The following is a 17408-nucleotide window of genomic DNA, read 5'->3' on the forward strand; positions in this document are numbered from 1 at the left end:
CCTGGCTTTAGGAATTCACATCTTCCAATCTCCCTGATGCTCTGAAGTGTTCTCTTTTTTGTCCTCAGACACCTGCTCCCTTTCCTGGAACCCTTCCAAATAGTCTTGATGTCAGAACATTTAACCTCTCCTGGAATGCAGAAGGGTGGCCCAACACGGTCTTCTAAGCCTTTGCAACACAAAGTTTGATTCCCAGCCTGACAGCATCAACCTCATGTGGACCTTGTTAGAAATGCAGATTCTTGGCTCCAACCTAGAACTACTGCATCGGAATTTACATTTTAGCAAAATCTCCAGGGGATTTGAATGTAAATCACACTTAAGAAACCCTGCTATAAACCACCATCTCTGTCCCTATTGCCTTTCCTGAACTGAAAGACAAGTAGATTTTACTCCCTCAGCCCCTGACCCCTGCAAATCCATTGATTTCCAGGGTCTCAGAAATGCATCTTATTGCTTTGCCAGATGACTGGGGCCTTGCGCAGTTTCCCCTGCTCTTACACTCAATCCCCGGAAATGGTCCAAAACCACCATCACCACCTGCAGTTAGCATCCTCCCTTGCCGTTCTCTCCCCAACCCCAACTCATGTCCCAGGAGCATTTCCAGCTGCTTCCCCTGAGCCTTGAGGTTTCTGCACAGCTGCATGACCAGGGCCTCAGAAATCAGCCCTGAGAGCTCCTCCTGAACCTGGGGAATCTTCAGGACCTTGGAAACCCTAGTGTGTGGAGGCCAGAGCCTACCAGACCTCCTGAGCCTGGGAGGCTAATCATGTGCCCTTTGGAACACTTGATCCACCACAGGCTCCTGAAATGCTCCAGCCATTTTCCCCCCACAGGCTGGATTTATGTCCTCTTTCCGGTTCTGGAAACAAATGGCTCCCCCAAACCGTCTAAGCCAAGAGTGTGTTGATCTTGGTGATGCTGACCTTCAGAGAGCAGAGGATAGAAAGGACCAGCAACTGTCCCTGCAGGAGGTCAGTAGAAGAGTCACCATAGCTCCTTCCCTAGTTAGAGTACAGAAGGACAAAGCTTGAATTACACAAAGAATGGAGGCCGGGCGCGGTGGCTCAAGCCTGTAATCCCAGCACTTTGGGAGGCCGAGACGGGCGGATCACGAGGTCAGGAGATCGAGACCATCCTGGCTAACACCGTGAAACCCCGTCTCTACTAAAAATACAAAAAACTAGCCGGGCGAGGTGGCGGGCGCCTGTAGTCCCAGCTACTCCGGAGGCTGAGGCAGGAGAATGGCGTAAACCCGGGAGGCGGAGCTTGCAGTGAGCTGAGATCCAGCCACTGCACTCCAGCCCGGGCTACAGAGCAAGACTCCGTCTCAAAAAAAAAAAAAAAAAAAAAAAGAATGGAGACCTGGGTCTCCTCCAGGGATTCAGGTCACGCCGGTGTGGAGCCTGCTACCTTCAGTTCAGACCCAGCAATCCCAATTCAGTCTTTCCCTGAGGAAGAAACATCGCCCTTAAGGAACTGCTGGCCCACTGGGCAGAGTGCATTGCTTCAAGCAGCTGGCATTGCTGTGGGAAAGGAAGATTGAAAATCTGTTGAGTATTGACTCTGTTCTGGGCATTAAGCTAAGCTCTTCACAGACATACCTCATTTAATCTTCTTATTAGCACCGTTATATAGAAATTACGATCTCTGTTTTGCAGATGAGGAAAACGTGTCTCAGGGACATTAAGTATCCTGTCCAAGGTGACTGCAGCCACTAAGAGGAAAACCCATCCCCGACTCCCATTTTGCCGCTCCTTGCTTTGACCCATGCTCAAGTGTTTACGTATTTGGGGGGTACTTTTTCTTATTCTGAAGGCACTAGAGTTCCTGACATTAACACAAGAACTTGCTTCCCAGTTCCTGCGCTTTCACAGTTGAACAGCCTTCTGTATCTTTGAAGTCTGAGGTCTGGCTGGGGATGGAGGTCAGAGGGAGACCAGTCGTGGTACCTGAGAGTCTGCTGGGATCACTGCAGATGCCTCATTGGTTATCCCACAAGGCCTTGAGGAGTCAGAACTGAACAGAGCCCCTCTCTTGCACTCTTGGGCTCTGATTGCCACTCTTGGGCTCTGATGGGGTGGCATCCCTGGGAGGTCCACCTGTGACTCTTCCTCTGGCTCTGCAATCATGCAGGGAGGAGATCAGAGCAAATATGGGGTGGAGGGGCAGCAAACTCACTTACACGGAAAAAATTAAAATCCAGAGCAAAGAAGGCACTTGGACAGGGATTCTTGGGTAAATGCCCACACAGAAGTATGGGGCATGCATAACGATCCTTTGTCCACTAAAGAAGTGAGATTTAACATTGCTTTTGTCATGGCCCTGGTGCTCCCAGTGGAGCCAGCATTTACCTGGTTTTCTGTCTCCCTGTTCACATTCCCCTGGAGGTACTGGTCTTACACTGACATGGGAGAGTTATATCCAACATCAGTCCTGCCACAGGGAACTAAGAATAGAGGAATGACACTTGGGCTCAAAGGTATTTTAAAGCTTAGAAAGTCCTGAAAGATTGCCCAATTCAAGCTTCTCATTTTAGGAATAACTGGAGACCAGAGAGGCAAAGTGACTCCTGAGGTCATGTAGTGAGATGATGGCTGAGCCAGGACTATAGCCCCCATTGCTGTACCCCTACCCCTCTGTTAATGGTCCTGTGAAGGAATGAATAGACATACAGACGAAGGGAGTTTCTATAATGATAAGTATTTCTTTTTTCTTTTTTTGAGATGGAGCCTCACCCTGTCACCCAGGCTGGGTTGCAGGGGTACAGTCATGGCTCACTGCAGCCTCAACCTCCTGGGCTCAAGTGATCCTCCTGCCTCAGCCTCCTGAGTAGCTGGGACCACAGGCATGTGCCACCATGCCTGGCTAATTTTCTAAAATATTTTTTGTAGAGACAGTGTCTCACTATGTTGTCCAGGGTGTTCTCAAATTCCTGGGCTCAAATGATCCTCCTGCCCTGGCCTCCCAAAGTGATGGGATTACAGGTGTGAGCTCACCATGACAAGCCTAAGATGTTAAGTATTTAGACTCAGAACACCTCTCCCAGCCAGTCTGAATCTGGGTCTTGTCCTCAGTTCCTCACATTAAATCATGTCCCTTTCTCCTCTTAGGGCAGCACTGGTGGGGCTGGCCACCCACCGCCTCCCCTGCAGCCTCTGTAGTTCTGCTTTCTGTTCCTTTTTGGTGTCTGTACCCACCACCACAACCGGCCCACCCTCCCTCTTTCCTTCCTTCTGTGTCCCGCTGCGGTCTTCCCGCTGGCTCCCTGCGTGCCACCACCTGCTCTGTCAGGGAAGCAATGGGCAGGGTCTGGCGGCCAGGTAGCCTCCAGAGCAGGATCAGGGCTGCAGCTAAGGCAGAATGTCAGACATGCTGTGAAGCCTCCAGCATCTGCCCCAGGGGCTCTGGTGCTCCCATTGACTCAGAACTGAGAGGCTGGATTCACACTCCCTTTGCCCCAGCCACCACCACGGAGTTCTATACTGTCCTTCCAGTCATCCCCTCCCATTCCCAAGACCCCCTGGTCTGGATCAGCTTTCATCTCTCTATGCCTGAGTTCCAAAATGCCATCCTCATCAGCTCCCCATCTCAGCTTGTCACTGGAGCCTGCAGTGTCCACTATGGCTGGAGCCCCCATTGGCTGGCAGCACATCAGGTTTGTGTGAGCACTCAGCAGAATCTCCTGTCCCTCTCCAGCCCAGCGCAGTCATTCTGCACATATCTGCCTCTAAGCCCTGCTTCTGGGGCTGACACATAAGCCCCTCTCTCAGATGATGGAGGAGGACATACTCCTTTATCCTTACTCTCTCCTTCAAATCCTGCTCATCCTTCAAGGCCCCATTTGGCCCCACCTCAGGCACATGGCCTCATGCAAGTTTTTGGCTGTCACTGGGCACACCTTTCTCTGAACTTTCCCCGCTCCTGGCAATGATTCCAGGTGTGGGGACATTTCTCAGAAAACTACATGGCCCTGAGTTGTCCTCAGTCTCATGTGGTCATTCTTCTGGTCCTTAAATCTTTATTTGTATTACGCAGCATGGCTTGGTGAGAAGACCCTGGACTTTGAGGTCCTTTAGGCCTGGGTTGGAATCCTGGCTTCGCTCCCTAAGCACTGTGTGAACTTGGAACAGTTTTGTAACTTGAGTGAGCCTCCAATTTCTGACCTGGGGATAAGAATACCAATCCTTTAGATTGTTCTGAGAATTGCAGAGACTGTAAGTTCATTGAAATAGCTAATATTCATTGAGCCCTTTACTCTATGTCAGATACTCTTCTAAGCACAATTAATAATGTCCATTTTAGCAAAGGGGAAGCTGAGGCCCAGAGGTGAAGCAATTCAGCTAAGATCTCACTCCTAGAAAATGGCAGAATAAGGATTCTAATTTAGGCAGTCGGACCGCAGAACCTAAGCCCAAATGGGGGCTGCTGTGACTATTCTCACATCTCCTCGTGCCTGGTGCTGTACCTACAGGCCAGGGAGGGCCACATGAATCTTAAAACCTGGGTCAGGCAAAGGGAGGAGTCATTGTGTGGCATGAGATTATGACATGGTAAATAGAGCATAAGCCCCAAACCAGGTAACCACACCAGAGGAAGGGCTTTTGCTGACAAGAGGGCCCTCCCAGGATCTCAGCTTCCTGGCAGAGGCCATGGAATCACACACACAAAATCAAACCACCTGGCCCATATGAAGCTCGAACTTCTCCTCCTTCAAATTTTACTCACTACAGTAGAGGCTTTCTTGGATCCATTTCTTTGTGGTAGCCATAGTGTGTGATTGACATGGGAGTGAATTAGAATCAGTGGTGTTTTGGGCCGGGCGCGGTGGCTCACGCCTGTAATCCCAGCACTTTGGGAGGCCGAGGCGGGCGGATCACAAGGTCAGGAGATCGAGACCATGGTGAAACCCCATCTCTACTAAAAATACAAAAAATTAGCCGGGCGCGGTGGCGGGCACCTGTAGTCCCAGCTACTCAGGAGGCTGAGGCAGGAGAATGGCGTGAACCCGGGAGGCAGAGCTTGCAGTGAGCCGAGATCCGGCCACTGCACTCCAGCCTGGGCGACAGCACGAGACTCCGTCTCAAAAAAAAAAAAAAAAAAAAAAAAAGAATCAGTGGTGTTTTGAGTGTTAATTGAGGCATTCTTTGCAATGCTCAAGATGACGGTAACATTACTAAAGCATTACTGTGTGCCAGGCTTTGCTAAGAGCTTCACATGTATTCTGTTATTTGATTCTCACAAAAATAGGATGCAGGCACTGTTCTTATCCTTGCTTTACAGGTGAGGAAATGAAGCTTTAAACAATGTTAAATTATTGGTCCAAGACCAAGCAGCTTGTAAAGGGCAGAGCCAGGATTTGAACCTAGAAAGCCTGGCTCTAAAACCGCCACCTGTGCACTTTGGGAAGCTCCCAGAGACACTGGAAAACTGACTACTGTTTTGGACCTAATACCCTGCACTCCCATGCTTTTTAGTCTTAGCAATTGCCTGCAAGGCTGTAACTTTATGAATATGATGCTGTGAGTTGCACTTGGGACCGGAAGTAGATCGGTCTCTCTAAGGATCGATGTGGCACCAACAAACAACCTCCATCCCATACCAAATGATGCTTTTCTCTCTTTTCTGTCTCCATGTGCCGAGATGTCTGGATTGGGTCATTCTCGTTTCGCCAAGGTTTTATCTAAGGGCTCAGCAGAGGGCTAGGTGGCTCACATGAGATTTCAGCTGCAGGAGCCAACACAGCCTGGCTTCCAACCCAGCTCCCAGACTCACCAGCCATGTAGCCTCAGGCAGGTTTTACAACCTCTTTCAAAACCAAGTCTCCCCACTGTAAAATAAAGATAAAAATAACACCTACCACATAGTGCTGTTGTAAGAATATACTTTTAGAACACTTAGCCTGGCACCCAGCACATAGGAAGTGTTCAGTAAATGGAATCTATTGTTGCTGTCCTAATGCTCCTTTATTTAAGTCATGTATTAGTTCACACTTTTATTAATACACTAATTACAAATGCAAAATTCTGCCCAGATGCAAAGTTAAATTAGATAGGCCTTACTTTCCAGTACAGCGAGACATGAACAACTTAATCACAGCACAGGACAGAACGAAATATGTGTGACATCACGGTGCCACCAGCTTCCCAGAGGGCCCAGAAAAAGAAGCAATTGATTACGACAAGAGACTGGGGTAGACTTTGTGGAGGAGAAGTGACAGGGATTTCCATGGAAGAAGGAAGGTGGGCTGGAGGAATGGCACGAGCAGAGCAGAGAATCAGCAAAGTGCACGACGGGAGGAGGAGGCTGTCTGGTGTTACTGTCAGTGAGCGTGGGAGCCTGCCGCAAGAAGTCGGTGGTGGGACAGAAGGCGGAGGCATCGAAATGTGTTGACGCAGAACCTGGACTTGATTCCATAGGGAGTCACTGATGACTCTTAAGGAAAGGAACAGTGTAATCCAACCTTTATTTTAATAAAACAACTACAAACAGTAGGATGGATGGATTGGAGAATAAAGACAATGGAGACAGGGACACTAGTTAGATGGCTAATGCAGCTACTTTCACCAGGGACTGATCATAAAGTAGACCCCCACTCACTGAGAAAGGGTGGAGCAAATGCAGTTATCCAGGCAGGGAAGTGGGTTTCATAGAGGCATTTTATGAAGGTTTCTATGTAAATGGTTGTTACAAAAACTCTTGCCATCTTAAGTGTTGATCTTCAGTGACCCCCAGACTTAAGGTGTTAGAAACATATTGACCAGATGCGGTGGCCTACGCCTGTCATCCCAGCACTTTTGGAGGCAGAGGCGGGCGAGTCATTTGAACCCACAAGTTCAAGACTAGCCTGGGCAACATGGCAAAACCCCATCTCTACAAAAAATACAGAAGTTAGCTGGGCATGGTGGCACGTGCCAGCTACTCAGGAGGCTGAGGAAGCAGGATTGCTTGCACCAAGGAGATTGAAGCTGCAGTGAGCCATGATCGTGCCACTGCACTCCCACCTGGGCCACAGAGTGAGACTATCTCAAAAAAAAAAAAAAAAAAAGAAGTAAAAAGAAACATACTCCCCCATTGTGCCAGGTAATCATATTGGGAAGAGGATTTATTCACCCAGTCTTCTAGAGTTTCTTGCCCAACCCCAATGATTGCAGTACACTCTAATTCGGCATTAGTCAACCCAAAGAATAATGTGTTAAGAATTCTTTTCTGTTCACGTCAAAGCGTGACCCATGTTTGGCTTGTAGAGTAAGGCTCCTTCTATCATGTTTTTCCCAAAAGAGGGTGCTGCTGCTGCTGCTATTGCTTAAAATGTGGCCACTCCGATCCCACAGTCTCCTTCCTGACCCCATTTCCCCTCTGCAATTCCTTTGCTGGTGCCTCTGGAGAACCCAAATGTTTGACTCTCTGGAGGCTGGTAGTCTGCTGTGGCAGGGGTAGAAATAGCAAAAACATAAAAATAAAACTAGAAAAGGTTCTGTTGAGGTTCTGGGGAATTTAGGAGCATCCCCTGGGTCCTCTGTGGCAGTGGCTGCTCAGAGGGGCAGGAGGGAGCTGGGACCCTCTGTGGTGCTGTCATGGAGCCACTCTGCCACATGGCCTGTGTCTAGTTCATTCCTACACAGCAGAGTGAATCCCGTTTAACCTCGAAGGTCAGTTTATGTGATAGGCTAGATGCTAAGTTTCTCATACTCTAAATGTGTTTTGGAGGGAAAGGGGTCAAATATTCGCCTGGGCTGTCAAAATTCAGACTTATTTTATTCTACAAGCTGATAAACTACTTAAGGACCACAACCTGTCATATCCATTTCTATATGCCCGTGCAGAGCCCAGGATGGCACCTCCTGCCCCTGGAGCGAGGTAGTACTATGTAGGGGCTCAGCGCATGCCCGTGGAAGGCAACCTGTGGGGTTCAACTCCTGGTTCTGCCATTTATTATACTATCTGACCTTGGGCACGTGACTTATCTGCTCTAGGCCTCAGTTTCCTCACAAAGTTTAGGTGATTTTTTTTTTTCTTTTGAGACAGGGTCTTACTCTGTCACCCCAGCTAGAGTGCAATGGCACAATCACAGTTCACTGCAGCCTCGACCCCCCTGGGCTCAAGCAATCCTCCCGTCTCAGTCTGCCAAGTAGCTGGAACTACAGATGTGGACCACCACACCCAGCTAATCATTTTATTTTTTTGTAGAGATGGGGCCTTGCCACGTTGCCCAGACTGGTCTTGAACTCCTGGGCTTAAGCGACCCCCCTGCCTTGGCCTCTCAAAGTGCTGGGACTACAGTGCTGGGATTACAGGCATAAGTCCAATGCCCAGCCCCTCACAGGGTCTTTGAGAGGGTTAAAAGAAGACAGAGCTCTGATAACATTGCCTGGCACATAGTAAAGCATTGGATAATTTTTTTTTTTTTTGAGACGGAGTCTCGCTCTGTCGCCCAGGCTGGAGTGCAGTGGCCGGATCTCAGCTCACTGCAAGCTCCGCCTCCCGGGTTTACGCCATTCTCCTGCCTCAGCCTCCCGAGTAGCTGAGACTACAGGCACCCGCCACCTCGGCCGGCTAGTTTTTTGTAGTTTTAGTAGAGACGGGGTTTCACTGTGTTCGCCAGGATGGTCTCGATCTCCTGACTTCGTGATCCACCCGTCTCGGCCTCCCAAAGTGCTGGGATTACAGGCTTGAACCACCGTGCCCGGCCTAATTTTTTTTTTTTAACAAGAAAAGTCAAAGTTAGAGCCAGAGAGGATCATAGAAATGCTCCCCTCATTGTATGGATCTGGAAACAGGCTCAGAGATGTTAGAGGTCTTGCCCACACTCCAACACATTTGAAACAGAACCTGGATAAGAACTTAGGTCTGTCTGATTCCCTGTCCAGTGCTCTTTCTACGACGCCATCCTCTGAAGTCCTTAGAAGCCATGTAGTATAAATTGTAAGTCTCTACTGGGGGACCCAGAAATGTCCCTTAATAAAGCCCGCACATGGATCAGATGCACACTGCTCTGCCCAGTGGGACGTCTCTCTATGCTTGGAGAATTAACATTTTTTAAAAAGTCAAAAGTAAGTGAACATATGATTGTAGTAACGAACCCAAGGTCAAGTATATGGCACCAGAAAGCCCAAAGGGAAGGGAAGGCAGGTGCAAAGTATGTGTGGATGGGCTGGGGCTGGCCAGCTGAGGCTCACGCTTGTGCCTTCTGCTTCTCCCCTGCTGTTGCAGAGAGCCCCGCTGACGAAGAGGAGCAGTGGTCCGATGACTTTGTAAGTATTTGCTCCTGGAACCAGGAGGGCATCAGGGTCCCATGGGAGGCCTTTTGAAGGTCTTATTTCTGAATTACATGCTGGTGGTCAGCCGCACGTCCCAAGAGGGCAGACTTGGGAAGGTCACCTACAGGCGAGGCATACTGCATACCAGCTGACTTGACTGGCACTCACTGTGTGCCTGGCTAAGAGTTTTCCACACATAACCCCATTTAAACCTCACCACAGCCCTTTGAGGCTTATGCCCACCTTCAGTGCTGGTGTTCAGAGTACTCACTAGCACAGCCAAAACAGGTGTAAAAATGTTTAAATGTTTCCATATCAGTTGGCAAATGCCTTTGCCCTTAACTCCCCAGTGCCCCATCACTGCCTGACCCCCGGCCAGGAGCCCTAAACGAACCAGCAACTAAAGAATAAGTGTCTGGCACATGAGGGAGCCTCCAGGACCAAGACAGAGAAAGTTTCAGTCACTTGCAGTTCCACAATTCAAACCCAGGCCCTCAGATCTCAGGACCAGGCTCTTTGCCACCAAGGTGCTTGCTGTGATCAAGAGAACATTAGCAGAGCTCGGGAGCCCACAGAGAGAGAGAGAGAGGGACCTAGTCATGATGACACTGGGGATGTTGTATTGGAATTACCTCTTTGAGGTAGCTCTGAAATCTGCAAGCCCCTGTACTCGCTTCTCTCTTGGGCTGAGTGTTATAGGGACAAGACATTCTAAAAACTTTTCTTCACAATAATTATTCCTCACTTATATCAAATTCATCCAGAATGTTAGCCTGCTCTAACCTGTGAGTTTTAGATCTGGAAGGGTCCCAAGAAGCCTTCCGTACAACCACATACCCATTTCACAGATAAGAAAACTGAGGCCAGGAGAATGAAACTCACCCAGTTCAGTGGAATGAGAACCCAGGACTCAGACCTCCAGTCCTGTGCCCAGCTGTGCACACTATCTGGAGTTTATACAGAGTCTCAGGAGACAGGAGTTCGTCCTCCTCCAACTGCAGAAAAAGAAAAGAAAAGTGAGGGTAAGGGAGGGTTGACTTTTCTGCCCATCTCTTGGTCATGGAGCTCCTCCTGGGGCCCAGCCGCCGCAGCTTCCTGAGACGCACTGCCGCTGCGCCCCCTGCTGGCTGCACACACACACAGGGCCACATGTAAAGCAAAGAAATTGGTTGGTCCACATTCAGAGGTAAGAGAAGAAAACTGAGCAAGCTGGCTGGTTGAAAAAGAGCACACAATGGGGACTTAGAAAGCACAAAATAAAATCAGCCTGGAGAGGAGGCAATGACTTTCCCCAAAATCAAACCACCAAAATGAAGATACCAGCCATACTAAGGACTGAGTAAGCATTCACTCACAGCTCTTTTGATGTCAGTAGATGGATCCCCCCTGCATGCAGAATGAAATCCGGGCTCGTTAATAAAGCCTCCAGGCTTTCTTGATTAAAAAAAAATCCTGTTATAAGTTCTCATTCATTTGTAGGAGCTAAAAATTAAAACACTTGAACTCATAAAGACGGACAGTAGAATGACGTTTACCGGAGGCTGAGAAGGGTGGTCGAAGGGGCAGCAGGTTGGGGAGGGAAATGGGGACGGTTAATGGGTGCAAAAATATAGTTAGGATGAATAAGACCTGGTGTTTGACAACAGGGTGACTACAGTCAACAATAACTTATTGTACATTTAAAAATAACTAAAAGAATATAACTGGAATGCTTATAACACACAAAAAAGATGAATGCTTGAGAGATGGATACCCCATTTACCCAGATGTGATTACTACACATTGTATGCCTGTTTCAAAATATCTCATATACCATATATATATATATATATATATATATATATATATATATATATAGACCTACTATGTACCCCTACAATTCTTTTTTTAAAAGATCAACAGGAAAAAAAAATCCTGCTATATAAAATTGCTCATGAAAGGCTACAGGCCAAAAAGCAAGTGGAAAGTCATGTACAGATCATGCAATGTGATAGGCAGAGTGTGGGGGCGGTGGACTTAGAGGCCAGAGGACCTCTTATGTCCTGAGTCAAATATTTCCTCCACATTAATGTATGTACAAACGGTATATACATAAAACACCTCTGAAAAACATGCACAAGAAGCCTAGTAACTCTTTTTGCCTCTGTGGTGAGAAGAAGAGAGGCTGAAAAAGATTGCACCTTATATCCTTCTGAGCCATTTGGACTTTAGACCATGAGAATGTATTTTCAATGTGGACTTAAATAAAATGTGGATTTGAAAAAACAGGCTGGGTGCGGTGGTTCATGCCTGTAATGTCAGCACTTTGGGAGGCCGAGGTGGGCGGATCACCTGAGGTCAGGAGTTTGAGACCAGCCTGGCCAACATAGTGAAACCCATCTTTACTAAAAATACAAAAATTAGCCGGGCTTGGTGGCGCAATTTGTAATCCCAGCTACTCGAGAGTGAGACAGGAGAATAGGTTGAACCCAGGAAGTGGAGGTTGCAGTGAACTGAGATTGTGCCACTGCACTCTAGCCTGGGTGACAAAGCACAACTCAGTTTCAAAAAAAAAAAAAAAAAATAGCCAGGCATGGTGGTGCATGCTTGTAATCCCAGCTACTTGGGAGACTGAGGCAGGAGAATTGCTGGAACCCAGGAGGCAGAGGTTGCAGTGAGCTGAGATTGCGCCACTGCACTCCAGCCTGGGCAACAGAGCGAGACTCCATCTCAAAAAAAGAAAAAAACAAAAATAAAGAGAGTGAACTCTGAGTCCATTTGAAGCCTTGACCCTGCAGCTTACCAACTCTGCTTGGAATTTTTTAAAAATCTCATCTGAAAGATATCTAGCTGGTCCTGTGTGTCTCCTCACCCTCTTCGTGTTAAAACTACTTTCTCTTCAGTGATCAGCATTCATAATAGATAAAACCCATTGGTTATTCTGTTTTACTGGGTCCTTTTTCTATCTTTTAAAAACATATTTTATTATCTCCTATTGTTATTCTTTGTGGATCTACAGAGTGTCAGCTCCTGTTAGCGTTAAGTAGTTCCTGTGTCCCCCCAGGACAGTGCAGTGGTGGGGAGGATAAACTTTGGAGGCAGAAAGGCCTGCTTCAAACCCCAGCTTTGCCTCTTACTAACTGCCTATCCTTGTGAAGTCAATCTCTCCAAGCCTTGTCTCCTGTCACTGCTCCGGCCTCCCAAGGCAGGAATGGTCCTGATGGCCAGGCAGCACAGACGGGGACGCTGAGCACAGTGTCTGCATCTGCGCTTGCAGGACAGCGACTATGAAAATCCAGACGAGCACTCCGACTCAGAGATGTACGTGATGCCCGCCGAGGAGAATGCTGATGACAGCTACGAGCCGCCTCCGGTAGAGCAGGAGACCAGGCCGGTTCACCCAGCCCTGCCCTTCGCCAGGGGCGAGTACGTAGGTGAGGTCCCCCGCAGACCTGGGCACTCTGCCTTCCAGGCCCATGGGGAGGTGGGATGGCCAAGATTGCAAGGTGGGGACAAACCCGGCTGCTGCCTGAGGGCCTCTGCCTGCCTCCCACTCCCACCACCTCCAAGCAGGGGATCTGGGCTCCCAGGTAAAGGATCCCAAGCTGTAGGGTTTTCCCATTCCAGGGGAAGGGACATCTTTCCTAGGTCTGGAACTTTGAAAGCAGGCATAAATAAATAAATAAACAAACCCAGCATACCCCGATGGTTCCACCCCTGCCCAACACTCCCAGGGAAAGCAACCCTGAGATGAGTCCCCACTTTTAGGGCTTCTTGTGCTAAAGGTTCTGGGATTTCTCTTAAGAAGTCTGTACAGAACAATGAGCTTCGAGGATCCCAGTGTCTGCCTCACCTTCCTCCCATGTCTAGTCCAGACTGTGGGGTTTTACCAGCGGGTACAGGTGCTCAGGAGCCCCAAACCTGGAATGAGCCTCATGGGTTAAACGGACACAGCTTGGGTCTGGCCGAGTATTTTTTTTTTTTTTTTTTTTGAGACAGAGTCTCACTCTGTCACCTAGGTTGGAGTGCAGCGGCATGAACTCATCTCACTGCAACCTCTGCCTCCTGGGTTCAACCTCCTGCCTCAGCCTCCTGAGTAGCTGGGACCACAGGCACCCACCACAATACCCGGCTAACTTTTGTATTTTTAGTAGAGACAGGATTTCCTCACGTTGGCCAGGCTGGTCTCGAACTCCTGACCTCAAGTGATCCAACTGCCTCAGCCTCCCAAAGTGCTGGGATTACAGGCGTGAGCCACTGCACCTGGCCCCAAGTATGTATTTTAACGCCCATCTTTGTTCCAGTCTTGGCAGATGACTAAGTTCCCCAAAGGTTCAGAGAGCAAGTATGTCCATGATGGTCATGGCGATGCCAGCATTTGTGTGGACTGGCTCTACATTTAACATCCCACTGCCATTAACCCCTTCCTTACAGTGTACCAGGCACTGCTCCTTGCTTCACTGAATGAAAGTAAAGTGAAGACCGGCTGGGCTTACTGGGTTGCCACAGTTGATCTGTTGAGCACCTGCCATGCACCAGAACTATGCTAAGCACTGAGCATTTAGCTGCATGCAAGAGGCACATACTCCCAGAGATCTTCTAATTTACAGTTTAGTGCTTTCCCCCGGGGTTCTACCTAACCCCCTTGATAATCCCATGAAAGAGGTCAGAGGAGTGAACTGACTGGGCCAAGATTCTCTAAGTGATGGAGCTGGGATGCAAGACAGGGCTCCCAGCTTCCAAAGCCCAGCTCTTCACAACTCTGCTCTATGCACCACCCACCATACTTGGTGAATGACCTTTTTCAATCATCACAACAACCCTGGGGAGGAAAGGGCTACTGCAATTCAGGGTGGTTAAGTGGTTCATTCAAGCACACGCTCTTGGCTGAGTGTGGTGGCTCACACCTGTAATCCCAGCACTTTGGGAAGCCAAAGTGGGTGGATCACCTGACATTAGGAGTTCAAAACCAGCCTGGCCAACATGGCGAAACCCCATCTCTATTAAAAACACAAAAAAATTAGCCGGGCATGGTGGTGCATACCAGTAATCCCAGTTACTAGGGAGGCTGAGGCAGTAGAATCGCTTGAACCCAGGAGGCGGAGGTTGTGGTGAGCCAAGATGGCGCCACCGCACTCCAGCCTGGGCAACAAGAGTGAAACTGTCTCAAAAAACTAAAAAATCACACTCTTCAAAGCCTGTCTCCTGTATTTTGCTACTTCTGATGGGCTTAAATATTACATTAAATATTTTTTGACTCAGAAATCTGAGTAAACTCCAGGAGCTGCAAATAAAACTGACAAGAGTTAAGGCACAGAAGGAAGGATGCCCTCGTGGCTGAGTACAGCCACACCACCAGAAAGAGGCTTCTGAGGAGGCAGCAGAGGTGAAGTTAACCACATACCTTCAACAAGCAGTGAGGGCCGAGGGCAGGGGCAGGCACCAGGAGGTGAGCATAGAGGCAGGGGCCTAACAGGCAAGGACAGCCGCACCAGGCGAGCTGGGGCTGTCACAGGAGGAAGCAGCAAGCCAGTGATGCAATCCAGAGGCCAGTGCTAGCACCTGTGCTGTTCCCAGTATGAAGAATACGCCAGGTTATTCCTATGCTAAGATTTTCCTAAAACACATCAGTCTGAATCTTTGCTCAGCTCATTGAATTGCTGGGGTAGACTTGAGGCCGCCTAAGGCCTTGCTCACATGGCACAGGTGATATGAATTCTACTTATTAGGCAGACACACTGCACCTACTGCCTTCACTGCCGTCTTCCTAATCCCCGCAAGATCTCTAAGGTCGATATTATGATCCTCATTTTAAAAATGAAGAATGTTGGCCGGGCATGGTGGCTCACGCCTGTAATCCTAACACTTCAGGAGGCTGAGGTGGGTGAATCACTTGAGGTAAGGAGTTCAAAACCAGCCTGGCCAACATGGTAAAGCCCCATCTCTACTAAAAATACAAAAATTAGCCAGGCATGGTGGCGCATGCCTGTATACCCAGCTACTCGGGAGGCTGAGGCAGGAGAATTGCTTGAACCTGGGAGGCGGAGGTTGCAGTGACCAGAGATCACGCCACTGCACTCTAGCCTGGGCAACAGAGCAAGACTTTGTCTCAAAAAAAATAAAAAATTAAAAATAACAGTGAAGAATGTGAGTCCCAGAGAGGTTGAATAACCAGCCCCAAAGAGCACAGCTAGTGAGTGGCTGAGCAAGGGACAGAACTCAGACCCAGTTGGCCTTAGAGCGTGACTCCTTTTCTGATACCTGCTGAGAAGGACAGTCCTGGACCAAAGGGATCCCACAGATTCCCTGTGAATGGAGCGAAATCACTGAGGGAAGGAGCATGGAGGTTGACCCACATGAATAATCACCACCTGGATACGCTTTAGCATAACCTGGGGAACTTTTCCAACCCGTAATGCCAGACTCCTCCTGAGAAGTTCAGACGTTGCCAGGCTGGGGTGGAACCTAGACCTTGGCATTTTTAAAAGCCAGGAGCACCTCACCCCCAGCCCGCACCCACCAGTGCTGCTTCCATGCCCTCTGTGTGGCCAAGTGTTGGGTTGTTGGCTCTCCTGAACCTCTGGGTGACCATCACTGCCCTGGAAGGATATTTTTAATGAGGACATTCTTCCAGTTTTTGTCGTTTAAGTCAATAGGCAGTTGAAATTTTTGGCCTAACATTTCACTTTACTCTTTCAAGGAATGCCCGTGGATCATTTGTGGCTACATAAACACCTGTGGTTTTATACTTTCTAGATCTCAATGGCTTCCACCCAGGAAATGATCCGGAGCCTCTTTCATGTTATGTTTTTTGTTTGTTCCTTTCAAGACAATCGATCAAGCCAGAGGCATTCCCCACCCTTCAGCAAGACACTTCCCAGTAAGCCCAGCTGGCCTTCAGAGAAAGCAAGGCTCACCTCCACCCTGCCGGCTCTGACTGCTCTGCAGAAACCTCGAGTCCCACCCAAACCCAAAGGCCTCCTTGAGGATGAGGTAAAGTAAATCTGTCCCAAAGGCTTCCCAGGACACAGAGAGGGGGCGGGGCAAGCGACCAGGACAGCCTGCCCGCTGGCTGTCCTCCTTCTTTACAACCTGCTATTGACTGTCCTTTCTCACTCTCCACTATTGTACCAAAGGGACTTGGTTTTCTCCAAAATGGCTTATTGTAAGCATGTCAGTTTACTAGAGGTGTATGGTAAAATATCAATACTGAGTCTGTGCCCCTCATATTATTCCCTCCTTCTTCGCTGTGGTTTCCTGTGAATCTCTTCCTTCCTCCCTAAGATGTTCTTCCCCTCTCTTTGTTCTCCTTTGCTTCTCTGTCCTGTTGTTACCGACAGCAAATCCATATGGGTCTGCAGCAACTTCAATTCTTGCCTCCTGGGCATAAGGCAGAAGGAGAGACCAAGGCAAGTTTCAGAGCAGGAATGAAAAGAAGTCAAGTACACTTAGAAGAGGGCCAAGTGGATGACTTGAGAGATCCAGTGCGCTGTTTGACCTTTGACTTGGGGTTTTATACACTGGCACACTTCTGGGGTCTTGTGTCCCTTCTCCCCGATTCTTCCTTTGTGTGAGCTGTCTGCTTGTGCAGTGGCCTGCTAGCATTTGGGAGGTGAGCATGTGCAGTGTGCTTACCGGAGTTGTATGCACACTCCCTTGAGGCACTCTTGCCTTACCAGCTGAATGTTTCTAGAAGGTCAAATACCAATTAAACTCTGCCATTTTGCCTCTTAATGCGCATGCTTGAGCCCACTTGCCCAACTCCTGAGATCTTATTGGGAAACTGCTCATCACTAGTTTCAGGTTTTTTCTATCTATTGGGAGACTGCCTTTCTCTGGTGCTGGCTGTGACCAATTATTATTTTAGAGAGACAATTAACAACCACCTGACAATCACCTGATAGTCTCCTGACATTCCTGGGGCAGGGGAGCCCTCTCCTGTTCTGCTCATGCCTGACTAGCTATTATACCCACTGTAACACTGTCTCCACCTTACTTTCTTTCCTCCACCTTCTTTTCTCTCTGCTCCTCCATTTTCCTCTTCTCAGATGCAGAGGGTGACATGGGCCAGGATGTACAATGGAGATAGCTAGTCTGTAAGGTACCCCGCACAACCTATGGAGGAACTGACCCCTGACTTCCCTTTAACAGCTCTTGCTTCTCACTCCC

The 17408-nt window shown here is 48.7% G+C and overlaps 2 protein-coding genes across 6 annotated transcripts in view; one reads left to right on the top strand and one right to left on the bottom strand.

Annotated features, from left to right (window-relative positions):
- LOC105478462 (zinc finger protein 518A) overlaps positions 1-17408 on the bottom strand; it is a 173293-nt gene that overhangs the window by 60648 nt on the left and 95237 nt on the right. For 3 of the 4 annotated variants that reach the window (XR_011607712.1, XR_011607710.1, XR_011607713.1), the window contains exon 6: positions 10143-10255. The gene's annotated coding sequence lies outside the window, so the exon portion shown is untranslated. Of the gene's footprint in view, positions 1-8561; positions 10256-17408 lie in introns of those variants that run through there. The other variant, XR_011607711.1, reaches the window with a different exon arrangement.
- The window catches only part of LOC105478465 (B cell linker), an 80129-nt gene that overhangs the window by 32028 nt on the left and 30693 nt on the right, over positions 1-17408 (top strand). For both annotated transcript variants that reach the window (XM_011735815.3, XM_011735814.3), the window contains exons 4-6: positions 9214-9254; positions 12517-12673; positions 16069-16232. In XM_011735815.3, the coding sequence (XP_011734117.1) occupies positions 9214-9254; positions 12517-12673; positions 16069-16232 (362 nt within the window). The remainder of the gene's footprint in view (positions 1-9213; positions 9255-12516; positions 12674-16068; positions 16233-17408) is intronic.

This window comes from Macaca nemestrina, chromosome 9 (assembly GCF_043159975.1).
Source record: "Macaca nemestrina isolate mMacNem1 chromosome 9, mMacNem.hap1, whole genome shotgun sequence".
NCBI lineage: Eukaryota > Metazoa > Chordata > Mammalia > Primates > Cercopithecidae > Macaca > Macaca nemestrina.